The sequence below is a fragment of the Uloborus diversus genome, chromosome 4 (genome assembly GCF_026930045.1).
Source record: "Uloborus diversus isolate 005 chromosome 4, Udiv.v.3.1, whole genome shotgun sequence".
NCBI lineage: Eukaryota > Metazoa > Arthropoda > Arachnida > Araneae > Uloboridae > Uloborus > Uloborus diversus.
This window is the reverse complement of record NC_072734.1, coordinates 11,867,800-11,883,008: the sequence shown is the minus strand read 5'-3', so window position 1 is coordinate 11,883,008 and position 15,209 is coordinate 11,867,800. Positions and strand designations below refer to the sequence as shown.

Sequence of the window (15,209 nt, the reverse complement as noted above, 5' to 3'; positions counted from 1 at the left end):
TTTTTTATACCTCATACATGTGCATTCTTTTTGAATTAAAATATCGTTTCTTGTCCTTCAATCTCAGTTACGTTTATCGTGTCAGCGGCGACCCCCTGGCATGAACTTGCTAACCCCTGGGGGTCTGCAGACCACAGTTGGGAAACTCAGATTTAAGTTATTTTAAATTTAGCCCCAGAATGAATAAACATGACTTTCTATAATCGCGTTTTTTAAACTTCAAGTTCTAGAAATTTCTGCTGAGACCCCTATATCTCCCCCCCCCCCTAGCATTTGCAAAGAAAGTCTAAAATTGGGTTTTTAAAACCAAAAGTTTCAAAAATTGACTAGACCCCCCCCCCTTTCTATTAGATAAAAATGTTTCTTTTTTCCCCTTTGTTTTTTCAGTGTGTCCCCCAAAAACTTTTTTCTGGTTACTTTAGTATTACTGCTCTATGGTTATGTCAGTGCACGCAGAGGCAGAATTCCAAGAAATTTGGTGGGAAGTAGACAAAGGAGAAGTGAGCCTTTTATTTGATTCAAAAGTTCTATTCTCAGGATTTGTATCTGCTTCAACGCTACAAAAAAAAAAAAAAAATGTTTTGGAGACTGGAAGAGAGGAATATTTTCGTGCACTAGTTAAAACAGAGAATTATTGCAATAATTCTATGTTTTGTGTGTTTATGACTGTACATGTATGATACACGAAATCATAGAAAGGCGCTCCCCTTATTTTGTGGTGATTGCCCCGCGCCACATTGGACAGCAAAAAAATGCCGTAATATGCTCTTTTGACTGATACCCTAATACCTATTTTAATATTTTTTCATTATTACACAATTCGTATGGTTTCCTGTTTTTTTTTTTTTTTTTTTTTTTGAGTGACCTGATGAGGAGTTTTATTTTTTCCAGAAATTCCGAGAAAAGGAAGGAGAAATCTCGTGATGCCGCTCGCTGTAGACGGAGTAAAGAGTCGGAGATTTTCTCCGACATGTCTTCCCAGCTGCCATTGGCCCCTAACGTAGCCTCCACATTGGACAAGGCTTCTGTGATGCGGCTAACAGTTGGATATCTCAAAGTCAGAGACATGATAAAGGTTCTTTTACGTAAGTACTGAGTAAATAGCCTTTTCTCTATATAGTATAAAATGAAGTCCCCAAAAAGCGTCTGTGTGTTTGAACTCGCAAAACTCGAGAACTATCCGGCCGATTTCGGTGAAATTTTCAGTTTGTTCCTTTAAGTCCTGAAATGGTTTGCAGACCAGTTTGAAAACAAATCGATGAATAGTTCTTTTTTTATTCCAATTTAGGCCCAATTTTCTCAGAAATTCCCGATGATGAATGTGAAAAATTGCTTGCAAATATTAATATTATATATTGTTGAAAAGAGTAGATTTTCCGCGTTCTACGCAATTTGTTTCAATGATCTAACTTAATTACGACAAGAGTTATTTGAGTTTTTAGCTCGAATTTGTTTAGGCTTAGCTGAAATTTAGGCACTACTTTCTTCATTAAATCTATCAATAAAAAATGAAGGGATTGTCCCAGTTTTTTTTTAACACCCCTGGAAAGAGCTGCTTTTTTTACTCCAGATCTAACTCAACCTATGGTCGAAAGTTTCAAAAATCTGTTCTCTACACAAGTTTTAAACCATTTTATTTTCTGTTTCCAAGGTAACGCTTTTTGAATCCATTGTTTATTTCCATCTTTCTCATTTTCAATTCATAAACTTGTTTGACTTTATGTTTTCATGGTTACGCTTTTTAAATTCATCTTTCTCATTTAAATTTTTTTTAAGTATTTTAATACCTGTCATCATTGTTTGGAGGGGAAATTTTGCATGATGGTTTTTTTTCTTTTATTTAAGACTGACTGTTGAATATATGTCACTTGACACAATTTTTATTTTTAAAGTAGACCGGGCAAAGCCGGGCAACGCAGCTAGTTATGGATAAATCATGCATTGATATATTTTTTTCATATTGTTGCATGTTGCCACGGGCATATTCAGCTCAATCATTTGGCAATCAGGGGTGGGTCAATAGATCCCCCCCCCCTCAGAAAATCCTGAAATGCCGGGTCTGAGGGAAGGATTTTTATAAATTCACAGGGTATGGGAAGAGGGCCATGCGTAATAACGCACTTTTGCAAGGAGAGTTTGGAAAAAGAAAGTGTTTTTGATGCTGTATTACCTTGAGCTGTATTACCCTTCATAGCATAGCAGCAGTATTGCAGTATTAAGCCAACTAAGCACCAATAGCTTTCTCTTTTCAATGAACTCAAGAAGAAATGTACCTTTTCCAAATCGGCCAAAGTTACTGGAACCTAACTTATCAAAAATTTAGAAATGAAGTAACCATTAATAATTTTCTTAACTTGATTTTTTAAAAATTATATTTTGGAAAGGGCAGCTGCCTTTTTTGCCCCACTCTGGATATGCCCATGCATGTTGTGATTAGAACTATATTCTAATCACAACGTGCATGGATTAGATTATAAAATATCAAGATGTGATTCAATGGAGGGGGACTGCCTCCACTCTATTCTTCCCTTCCTCACAAAAAAGAAGAATTAAAAAAAAAAAAAAAAAAAACTGAAATGTTACAAGATATTGTAGAAACGTAATAGTTTGAGGACTAACAAAAATGCTTTCATTTTGGTCAGCTTGTGGTTTAAGTACCTACTTTTTTTTTTTACTTTAAGAAATATTCATTCTGGCATTCCATGGATTGGATAGCAGATTTTTTATTTATCACTTGTAGTAGTAGCATCACTAAGAGAGGAGAGGGGAGGAAGGGAATAGTCCACTCCAGTGAAAATTCACTTGGGGAGGGGGGGGGTGGACATCCAAAGTGGATTCAGAAGTTTATAAAAAATAAAAATGCTTTCAATCTGTATTTTTGATCAAAATATCGTAAATTATGTTTTCTATTGATTTCAATGAAAATAGAGCACAATATTGCAAGGGCGCCCATATAGGGGGGCAAAGGGGGGGGGGGGGGGGGTTGAGCCCCCTCAGAAATGAGAACTTTCTTGCTTTTAGTACTTTTTTCTTTGCAAAAATGCAAAAACATTTCTTCTCCAGCCATTAATGAATAAGTTATTAAAAATGTCAAATTTTAATGACTCTAATCTGTCCTGAAATCTGCTTCCATGGGGAAAATATCCTGCTAAACCATGGTTAAAATATCTGAGCCCTCCTTACAATTTTGCATATGGGCACCCATGCAATATTGCTGGGAGAAGAGGTTACATATGTGTCTAGGAAAATGTTTGCATAATGTATTCGTAATTTATACTTGTCTTTTAATTTGAATTTTCTTTACACTGCAAGAATAAAATATTTTTTTCTGAAAATTATACAAACTTTTTATTATTGCAAATTTTCAAAAGTTTTTTTTCCTCTGGGCTGACACTACTAGTTACACCCACATGTGACACCCATGTTGGGAAAGCCGCTGCTTATAGTAAAATGTTTGATGCTGATGGTTCTGGTCTTCTTATTTGATATTTTTTGTTTTATAAATCAAATTATATAAAATTCTCAATATTTTAAAATTTGAAATGTATTTATGCGATGTATGTGTGATTGTGTGTTGATGTATATGTGTACTTTCTTTCTTTCAGCTTCCGGCATAACTCTTCCTGTATCTCCAGTGGATTCTGTCTATGCTACGGTTTTGAATGGCTTTCTTTTAGTTCTGTCAGAAGAAGGTGACATTATTTATTTATCAGAAAATGTGGAAGAATTTATTGGACTCTCACAGGTAATTAAGTTTTTTTTTTTTCAATAACTACCAACTCTGCTTCTGAAATTCTTATTTCTTTTGTTATGCTGATTTTTTTTCCAAACTAATTATTGAATTATAATTTTCTGTCTTTTAAGTTTAGTTTGTTGTATTAATAGTGTATAATCTTAAACAATAACTAATTTTGTCTTTGTAAAAAATCCTGTATATTTTACAGATTTTTAAAATATGCTGCTCGAAACATATTTAGGGTTTTAGTTTAATAAATAATTTTTATATTCTGATATGTAAGGATTTGATTCATTAAAAAATAATTGTCTAGGTTGTTCACTTTGTTATTATTAATTCTGTACATCAGAGCCAGAAGGACATAAGTCACATTATGGTAATTTTACAGGGGAGAGGAAAAACCTTTTTTCTGATGCATGCAAAGAATATAACATGTGCTCTTTTAACTCTGGTAACTAATCTCAAGGGATTGTTTTTAAGAATTACGTTTACATGGCTTGTTGCGGAATAGGATTTTACATACAATGCACTAATAAACAGAAAATCGCAATTTTTGGACTTACGTCAGTATGGCTCTGAGTTACAAAATTGATGATGTTCACTTAATGTACTCATTTAGATTTAAAATATATATAGTAATATTCACAAATATTGACCAATTGTATTTGTTCTCTAGGTGGACATGATGGGGCATAGTGTCTATGAGTTCTCCCATCCTTGTGATCATGAAGAGATTAAAACATTTCTTGCTTCAAAATCCACAGTCAAAGCTGATCCTGATAGGCGTGAAACAGAGTCTCTCTTTGTGAGGATGAAATCCACACTGAAGTCCAAAGGCAGATCCATGAACCTAAAGTCCTCAGCTTATCAAGTAAGGTAAAGGAATTATTCAGAATGAGTGCTGTAAAATTTCAACCCTGCTTGTTCTTATTTAACCAAAATGTTATCTAACAGTACTGTTGCATAAAAATAGGTCTCTTTCAAAAATCTTCAGTCTTAAACTGTAGCTACCGAAATTTGAAGCTCTAGATTAGCGGTTGCTAGTCGCCAATTGGGAAACCATTTGCATTAAAAATGGCTACCAAAAATGGGGAGGTTTCCTTCAGTCAAAAGTACTACTTTTAGTCACTGAAATTGATAGAATGAGTAAAAAAAATAACATGGACCCAGAAAATACTTTCATTTTCCCAACAGTTATTTTTTAATAATTTTTTTTAAATGTCCGATTTTGAAAAGAAGGCGTGATCTTTATAACGTCACAAATAATGCATTTTCGTGCATCTTTCTACCATGGGTTCCACGTTATGATAATCAAGAAGCGAATAAAAATTACGCTCTACGCTTACTATCAACCATATTGTTGCCAATACACGTGAGTAAAGATGTGAATTAAATATTTTGCTCTGTGATTGGCAACACAGAATGGGCATTTCATCATTTGTGATGTCACACGACAGAAGCGTAAACAATGAAAGCACACAGATTTCAGTATTTTTTTAAAAATATTCAAGTCAAACAAATTATTTAAAAAATGGTCAGATCCTAAGTTTTTAAGCATGCTTTTTCAGAAAAAAATACTTTTAAAATTTTGGAAACGACCCCATTAAGGGTTTGTCGCCAAAAGTGGCTATTATATGTTTATTTGTTAAAAATCAAATTGTTTATAGAGTTTCAATAACATGCTTTCGATTCTGAGACGTGTAGCGCATCAGTTGACTACATCTTGGCAACGTAATTCAGAGTAAACTCCTTAAGGTTACTTATTTTTTGTGCTGAATATTTTTTTTTTTTCAAAATCTGGCTACCAAAAGTCAAAAGTGGCTGCCATTTTTTGTGACTCTGGGAGCCAGTGGCTACTATTCAAAATTCCTAGTCTAGGGCTTCACCCAAATAGTTTTGCATCTTGTATTGAACATTTACCTTAATTAATTTATAAATAAATTTTAATTCTCTAAAGTAATTATATAATGCCCCCTTTTTAAAAAGATACTCTTTTTTTTTAAATGATCATAAAATTTAAAATGTATTACTAGTTCATTATAACCTTTAGTTAAAAATATGTTTATGATCTGCTGATTTGAAGGGCAAATTAAAAATAATGCTGATTTGCAAATAAATTGCAAGTACAATTGAGTTCGTCTTCTAAGAACATATCAGCCATTATTATTAATGTTCTCAGCATATCTTAAAGGTTATAATCTTCAATCAAAAGGATTTTTTTTTCAGTGCTCTTCGGTTCGATAAATAAAAATGCTATCTTTTATAAGAAGTTTGTAGGTTTTATTTATTGAACTCAGCAGTTAGAAAAAGGTACTTAATAAATGATAATATGCATGTACATTGTACAAATATACATTGTACAAATAATATTTAAAGGTATTTACCTCAGGATTTGGAGGGACTCAGCAAAAGAAAAGGTGGTTTGAAATCATTTTACAAGGTGGGGGGGGGGGGGGTCCTGAGCCAGTTCCAAAATAAATTTTAACTGCACATTGTGACTACAGATTTTATTAGACTACAGATTTTCAAACCTAAATTTTAAAAGTTTTCACACTGTTTGGCATCTATGCTCCTGACCTTGATTCAGGGTTAGGTCCTGGCTTTCACAACTATGTTTATTAAATACACAGTATTTTGGATCAAACTTTTAATGATTTGTATTTCTGATTTCAGGTAATCCACTACATTGGCCACAAATTTGACAGCCCATTTGTTGATGATGATGATGTCAAAAAGAATCCAACATATTATTTGGTGTTTATCGGCAAAACCGTACCACATCCAGCTCAGATCGATGTGCCATTAGACAGAGAGATATTCATCAGCCGACATAGTCCAGACATGAAATTCACCCACATAGATGAAAGGTGAGTGATTTTTAAAAACTTATTTCTTTAGATTCTCTCTCTCTTCTAAGATTTGGCCGTTCCGCTTTTTAATTCTAACAAAAGTGAATAATTGTAACTAGAAAATTGATTTTTTAATTAAATTGATAAATTAATTGCAAACCTGAACTTAAGCAAGTATAAATTTGTATGTATTGGTTTTTGAAACTTTTAAAATAAAACTTATTTTTGATTTTTTTTTTTTTGTTCATTCTAGTTCTCATTATTTTAAAAGCATTTTTAAAAGCTTTTTTTTTTATCATATACTTTGCATATTTGTTTTTAAATTCTAGCATACAAACTTGCAATATTTATAGCAGATTAGCGGTAAATGTAAGCTATGCTCTCTTAATGAGTAATGAATTTATATTCCACAAAAAATAAATATGGTTATTATTATTATTATTAATTTATTTTTTGAAAATAAATATAGGTACTAGGTAAATACGTTTTAAATTTCAAAAAGTTTCTCCACAAATGAATTTTAAAACCAAAATTCTCTTTTTCTTTTTAATGCAAACCAAGCTTACAGAAATAGCCATTAGATAAAAATTAAACAAATATTTTTTGAGTTTTAACCCTCAATAATAAATAACTGTGCTCTTGCATTTTATTTTAAATGATATGTGTTAGAAATTTTATTCTCAAAATACATAACTATAAATATAATTACGCTGTTGTGCATAGTGCTGCATTTAACTTTTTTAGTGAATTGTTTTTACTTTTATAAGTATAAAAATAATTTATAGTACTTTGACTTTTTTTGATTAGCCTTTTTCTGTAGATTAGCCAAAGCTATACATATCTTGAAACTGACCTCAGGTTCTTTTTGTGCAAAATGTAACTTATCAAAACTCTTAATTGTAAGAAAGACAAAGATTGAATTACATTCCCTCTTTCTCCCTTTGTTATCCCCTGTGTCCTTTCTTTTTTCAAAAATTAAATTATAGCCCTCCTGTACATCCTTTGTTCCAAGATTACATATTAATAGCAAAAAATACTGGATTTGAATTTTGAGTTTTTTTCAAAACTATTTTATCACTTTTGGTTATTTAAAAGTATGAGTAATAATACACCATTTTTTCAACAGGATATCTGAATTTCTTGGATTTACAAGTTCTGAGCTTCTTGGAAAATCAGTATATATGTTTCATCATGCTTTAGATGCCTCTGCTCTCGCTGCTGCATACAAAACACGTAAGTCTGCATGATCTTCAGTATTTTAAGGAATATTTATTAGAAAAAGGAAAGGTCACAAGTTTTACCAAATTTTGAAGAAAATTAAAAATCATTAAACAAATGTATAAAAATGTTTGCAACTGGCCCTTTTAGCCTGAAGTTCCACCATGCTTTCTGTTTCACTCTTTAAAGTTCTGTCTGTCAACAGAAATTGAATGTTTAGCATCATAAATATTAAAAAATATCTGGTATACCCATTTATTTTTTTCAAGCCTTCTATTATGCTGATTTCACATGTCTGATTACAATAAAAAAATTTGAAGCCCTGTTTTCTGCGCATGCAAACGGATCAGCATAATTTTACCAGGGGTGCTCACCCCCTAACAGCAAGGGCACCCCCACCCTGAAATCTTGTGAAAGACCCCCACCCTTGCCCCCTCCCTAAGTGAGAAAAATACCCGTCAAAAAACCCCTTCTAAAACTTTTAATGGTGCAGTCCTGCGCCATGACGCCACCCCCCCCCCAGGTGGGCACCACTGATTTTACAAGTTTCGGCTTTAGCCATAGGTAAATTAATATAGATGCACATGTCATTTGTAGATACATTTCTTGCTTTGCAGATACATTTGTTGTAAACAAGTGCATTGCCTGCCTGGTAATTGTTAATATCAATATTAAACATAGATTATCTTCAAAATAGTTAGATAAGTTGATGAAAAAGTTCACCTTTTGCTTTCATGGATATATGATTGAAAGCAAAAGGCAGTACTAAAACTGTGTATTGAATTTCATAACTGTGGATAATTTTTAGATTTGTGTGTAGATAGTTATATTTTTATCTTACTATATTTTAGCTTATGTTTGGTACATAAAAAAATAGTAGGAATTTCGTCCAGGACTTTTAAAAAATAAAAACATTGGTATATGAGAGATCTGCAACATTATGCATACGAATATTTACAAAAAACAGAGTGATGGTGCTTCAATAATCAATTTTTTGATAAAAAATCATTTGAAATGTGCATATAATTTTTTTATCTTTTGGCTTTAAGAAAAAAAAAAAGGAAAAACCAATGAAGCATTATTTATGTACAGCTGTTTACATTTTTAAGCAGTGGCTGGTTGAATGTTTCATTTAGTTACCAAAGTAAGATCTTCTGTCGCCAAGTAGAGAGTGATTATTCTCTTGTCTACTTCTGTGTTGCCAATTGTTTACACGGGCATACACCACACCAAACTGTAACATAATCCGTCATTAAAAATAACTTATTTCCATTTAATGGGTTGTCCATGAGTTATAAATGTTACACTTTTTAAAAAACTTGTTGATTCTATTGAATTTTAATCTTGTGATTCTATATGCTGTATTCAGAACAGAAATCTGTTGACATGGTGTAAAACCATAGGAAATTAGTGTAATTTAATGGGGGCAACAGCATATCTTACAGGGTGGTAACACAATCTAGAAAGCCTGGAAAACAGGGAATTATCATGGTATTTCAAGATGTCAGGGAAAATGTAATTTTCAGCTGCTTAACCTCTGAAGTTTTTCTCCCTGATATTTGTTTTCATTTTCATACAAAAGATTTTTTTTTTTTTTTGCCAAAAGAAACTTAATAAATTCTAAAATTATTCTTAACTGCTACAAACCAACAAAGCCTTGAGATCAAACCCAACAAAAAATGAAAAAAATTCGTAAAACTGCATCGAATCAGATAAAATTCTTTTTATTATTTTTTAATTTACTCATAAGTTCTGATGAACTTATCGTTTTTTTTTCTATTTAATTTTTTTTTCAAAAAGCTGATTTTATTTGTTTTTTTTTTAAACATTTTTGATTATGAAGGCTTGTCAATAAAATATGTTTATTTTTATTAAAACCTTAATTCGTAAATGTTAAATTGAAATTCTCTAATCATTTTGAATGTCAGTTTTCAAATGTCACAAGTGAAATGTTGAACCGTACAAAATTTAATAAAAAAGCTTACTCTTCAATTATTTCGAATAATCCTACTGTTTTCTTTCTTGTTTTCTGATATAAAAATCAACTGTTTTCTCTCATATTTTTCAAACTAAATTTCAAACTGCTTTACAATTGTAAAATCAGGGAAATTTTTGGAGCTAAATCAGGGAATATCGGGGACTTATTATCAGGGAACTTATTTTCCCAGATTCTGTTACCACCATGTCTTATGCATTTTGAATATGGTAAAAAAAATCAACATTACATTTCTGTCTTTCAACTGCAATAAAAGTATGATTTCATGAAAAGGCATACAAAGACATGTTTTAATTTTTTAATATTTTTAAATTGTGAGTGAAGATTTTTTTAAAAACTAAATCAAATATTATTTTAATATGAGAACTATTTTATAGAATTTCATAAATTGTTTTCCTTTCCTCTCAATTGGAAGACTGAAATAAAATCACTGGGAAATGTATCAAAATTTTATCTAACTTTTTTGTTGAACTTACAATGGTAGATGGCGCCACAAGTAATGTTTTCAAATTTTGCAGAGATTCGATCTTGAAATCACAGATGGCAGCACTATGTAACACCAATTAAAATTAAAATAAAGAATATTTTTAGCTATTAGGAAAGCTTTTTCCTTGCATGCAGTTAAGAACGTTAATTGTTAAAAATCTCTTCCAATTTCAGAATTTTTCTTTTTTTTCTTCCTCAGGCAATTTCTGTTGTTTCAAACCTTATTGTTCTCTTTTTTTTTTGGTTTAAATTCTTTCTCCAGTGGTGCATTTACCATGTGGCAAATGTCACAACTATGAGGTACCCCCATGACATAGGGATCCAAAGAGGCCGCTTTGTAGAAAGTCCACATGCAAAGAGCCTCCATATTGATTCAAAAGACACATGAGAAATATATCACATAGTTCTTTTCTGCTCTAAGGAGAAACAGCAAAAACACATTGCAAGGGCCCCCCTAACCTGTGAATCTGCTACTGTCATTTCATACCCATTTTTCAGCTGAATTTTTAACTCTCATGTGAACAGAGCCTGATAAGGTATGTTGGCTTCATGCCCTGGGCCCCAGTTAAAATGGGGCTCAGAATTTAAATTTTGTGCATTAGCCTCTCACTGTTTCTTGGGGAAAAAAAAAGAAAAATTCGAAAAGTATTATTCTAAATTGCTCATTGGGAATTTATTTTTCAAAGTCAACATCGAAAAAAAGTAAAAAGAATAATGTGTTCTTTTTTTTTTAAAAGTTTTTCTTAAATGGTTGCATTATTTTTATAATATTATTTTGTGTTTTCTGAAGTTTTTTTTTCCCTGTGGTCATTAGAATTCTTGTGAGGAAGGCCTCCTCCAAGGCAGTAGCCAGGATTTTCTTGCAGTGAGGGGGGGGGGGGTCATAAATTTTCGACAAAAATGTGAAGAAGTCACCTTTTGCTATGATTTTTGCATCATATTGCACATTGGGGGACAAATAGCAAGGGTGGGGGGTGGGAAGCAAAACAGAAAGATGAAAAAAGTTGAGGAAGAAGGGCGGGGGAAGGGGCAGGCGGTATTATCGGTTGTTTTTTTTGGATTTTCTTCTTTTGAACAATAATTTTACTGAACTACCAAGCATTAAAATTATTTTATCAAAATGTGAGCAAATGTTTTCTCAGATAATTGGAATTTATTATTATAATATCATTTGGCCAAAATTCAATAATGTACAAGCTTTGTTGGTTCTGAAAAAAATGTGTGGTGTCGTAAATGTTGCAATTTCGAATGATAGCAATGACATAAGGACCTTTAATTAGCCCCCAAGTTGGACGTGGAATAGTAATATGTACCTCGAATCACTTTCCATGAGCTCTGAGGACCTGTAGTGCCCAAATGATTGTTTTTAAGGGAGGCGTAGACCTAGGAGTATTTTAATATTTTGAAATGCATGCCAAACTGACAGTGGGTTTGGTATCTCATCTTAGACACAGTTTCAAAAGACATTTTTTTTATAACACAATTTCAGACTATATTTTGCAGTAAAACAAGGGAAAGGGCTTGGTTTGTGGGACGTTCCCCTGGAAATTTTTTGAAGCCTTAAAAACTTATTTGGGACTAACCTCGGAAAATTTTGTTATTGAAGTTTTAAAAATGCAATTTTGGGATATATGTTGACATGTTAGGGGAAGAAGTGATTGCTCTAACTCGGAAATTTTTTGAAATTATAAAGCCTACGCTTGATGACATTGAGGGAGAAAAGAAGGTTCGGAGGTTCTCAAATATTTGACAATAAGACTTTAAAAGCGCCGTTACAAATTTTCTTTGAGTGAGTATACAGGAAGGAGATGGAAATTTAGGAGTTTTCTCTGCTTAAAACACATTCTAAAGTTTTCTTTGGCAACGTTAGACAAGGGATCCTAGGTTTCCTAGGGAAAATTGTTTTCAATCGAAGCCCAGGAAATATAATTTTCGTTTGGTACGACGGCATAACGGGCGGTAAGCGACTGCTATCCTCCCCTAAATTTTCGAAATCAAAATTCTGAAAATGCAACTTAAAGTTATCTGTAGTGATTTTAGGGAGGGTAGCAGGGATAGGAGAGTCTGACTCGAAATTTTTCCAAAATTAAGGGCCTAAAAACGCAATTTTGGTTTCTTTCTGATCTTGAGATTAAAACCCCCTTTTGGATTAACAGTAAGTGTTTTTATTGCAACACTTAAACTTGCTGCCCTTAGTCAAAAGTTGCTGTCGCCGCATGATCCGACTCTCTGGCCGATTCCGCGGTCAAAAAGTGAATGAGAGGTGCATGAAATTGAAGGCCCTTTTTTTTATATGACATGTGTCTTAAATACAGGGGCTTCTCCCCCTGAAAGTTTAAGAATGTGTAGTTTTGAAAATGCATTTTTGACAATCTTTAGTAATGTTAGAGGGAGAATAGGTTTTGAGTATACTCCCCTGTCCATTTTCAAAACTGCAAATGTTACATCTCTAATTATGTTAACAAAAGGGCAGTTCGGGAGCTCGCCAACGAAATTTTTTTTTAATTGTTGCTCTAAAAACACAGTTTTAGGAGATTTTTGGTGATTTAAAGGGAGGAGAGGTTCTAAGACCCTACCCTGAAAATTTTCTCATTTTGTAGTTTTAAAAATGCATTTTAGACAGTTTTTGGTAATGTAGAGCTGGGGGGGGGGGAGGCGCTCTCTTGGTTCGTTTTTTAAATTGAATCTTTTAAAATACAATTGTTGATTACCACCTGTTATGCTATGGATGGGGGGGGGGGGGCGGTCGGGGGTTCACTCCCGAAAATTTTCGAAATTATAGTTGCAAAAACGCAGTTTAATGGATGATAATGTTCGGTATTTTTTTGTATTTTTGAAATTTTAGGTAATGTTAGGGAAAAGAGAGATTCGGTTCCAATCCCCAGGAATTTTTTGAAATTGAAATATTCAAAACACGGTTGTAAGTTCATCTTTGGTGACGTTAAGGGGACCGGCAATCTTTCACAATTGAAGCTCCAAAAACATAATTTTGGTTGACTTTCAATGATGCTAGGTGTAAGAGTTTTCGGAAGCTCTCTTCCGGAAAGGTTTCGAAATTCAAGAGCTGAAAACTAAAGAATATTTAATAATGTTGCGAGGTAGGGGAGGGACGGGGGTGGAGGAGACATTCCTCTGACAAATTTTTGAAGTTAGCTTTTAAAACGCAGGTTTTAGGAAATCTTCGGTAATGTTATTAGGAGGAAAGGTTCAGAGGCCCTTCCTTCTTCGGTAATTTTTGGGGTCGCTTCAACGGGATTTTTTTTTGAAATTGAAACCCTAAAACGAAAGTTTAGACGATCTTTGGTAATATGGGGGCGGGGGGGGGGGGACATCTTGAATTTTCTCGAGTTGAAGTCCGAAATTTTTGACGGCTTTTTTATAGCATGTAAAAGTCAGAAAATTTTCGCGGTGGGGTAGGGGTTCTGACCCTTTAACCCCCCCTCCCCGCTTGCTACATCCATGACCTCCACTGAAATGTCCATCTCAGGCACCATTTCGGCTTTTTAAAGGAAGATTTAAGTTTGAAAAACTGTAAAAAACGTCACAAAAAGTACTAAGGGGCTGTCCAGGGGTGTTAGATGAAAGAAAGATTTCATTTAAAACGTTTTATTATTGCTGCAAAAGGTCACATACAGAATTCATTATTGAAAATCCTGCTGCAACGTCAGCGTTAAGTCGACATTGATGACATGATTGCACCAAAACTATCAATTGGTCATTGCAATCTTGAACTGCAGAAACTTGTCAGAAATTGGTGTCATATACAGAATGGGGTCATTTTCAAAATTTTAAAAGTATTTTTTTTTTTTGAAAGAACATGCTTAAAAACATTAACCATTTTTTAAATAATTTGTTTAAACTTAATACAGTTGGCTGTCTGTTTAACGACTCTCAAAGGACCACGAAAAATCGTCCTTAAGTAGAAAGCATCCTTAAATAGATTGCTTTTAACACTATAGTGGACCATCTGGGACCGTGAAAAGCCGTAGTTAAATAGAGAAAGTCGTTAACTAGAGCGTCCTTAAACAGAGAGCCAACTGTATTAAAAAAAATACTTAAATCGTTGCGCTTTCATTGTTTATATTTCTTGCCGATGACATCACAAATGATGAAATGCCATTCTGTGTTGCCATTCACAGAGCAGAATATTTAATTCGCATCTTTACTCACGTGTATTGGCAACGATATGGTTGATAGCAAAATGCGCCAAAGAGCATCATTTGTGACGTCATCAAGACCACGCCTTGTTTGAAAAATCGGACATTTTAAAAAATTAATTAAAAAATAACTGTTGGGAAAATGAAATGTTTTCTGGGTGCATGTTTTTTTTTTTTTTTTTGCTTATTCTATCAATTTTGTGACAAAAAGTACTAGTTTTGGCTGAAGGAAACAACCCCATTATTTGCGTTAAAAACCCGAATCTTTCAAGGCTTCGCTGCAAGAATCTCTGGGAAAATATAGACAAAAAATGTGCTTTAAATTAAATGTGCTTTGTAATGTAAGTTTATGATTTAAAAGAAATGGTGTACATATTTAGAAAATAGGTAACAAGAGACTAACATACTGCCCATTTGAACAATTCATAATTACTACACTCGATGAGAAATAAATTTAAGCACACTTTGCTTAGGATAATTGTGAAATTGAGACAATCGCTTGAGTATTTTTTTCTTCTTTTTTTGTCAGGGATAGTGCTTCCTTGTTTAAACAGGCGAGAGGATTGATCCTTTATACTTGATTCTAGTATTTTCTATAACTATTTGCTTGTAAAAGTGCAAAATGTCGCCAAGCTTGGCGCTATTTAACGATTTCTCGCCAAATTTGAGGCCTAAAATAAGGTGTTTATAAAATGATGCCAACTTGGCGATAGCTCTTTAATTTCTCGCCAATCCCATAAGCGAAATGTTTCTAGTGCATAGCAAGT

The 15,209-nt window shown here is 33.1% G+C and overlaps 1 protein-coding gene across 2 annotated transcripts in view; it reads left to right on the top strand.

The window, feature by feature from the left end:
* LOC129221151 (hypoxia-inducible factor 1-alpha-like) overlaps positions 1 to 15,209 on the top strand; it is a 493,631-nt gene that overhangs the window by 116,679 nt on the left and 361,743 nt on the right. For both annotated transcript variants that reach the window (XM_054855597.1, XM_054855596.1), the window contains exons 2-6: positions 892 to 1,085; positions 3,606 to 3,745; positions 4,413 to 4,607; positions 6,410 to 6,603; positions 7,712 to 7,818. In XM_054855597.1, coding sequence (XP_054711572.1) covers positions 892 to 1,085; positions 3,606 to 3,745; positions 4,413 to 4,607; positions 6,410 to 6,603; positions 7,712 to 7,818 — 830 coding nt within the window. The remainder of the gene's footprint in view (positions 1 to 891; positions 1,086 to 3,605; positions 3,746 to 4,412; positions 4,608 to 6,409; positions 6,604 to 7,711; positions 7,819 to 15,209) is intronic.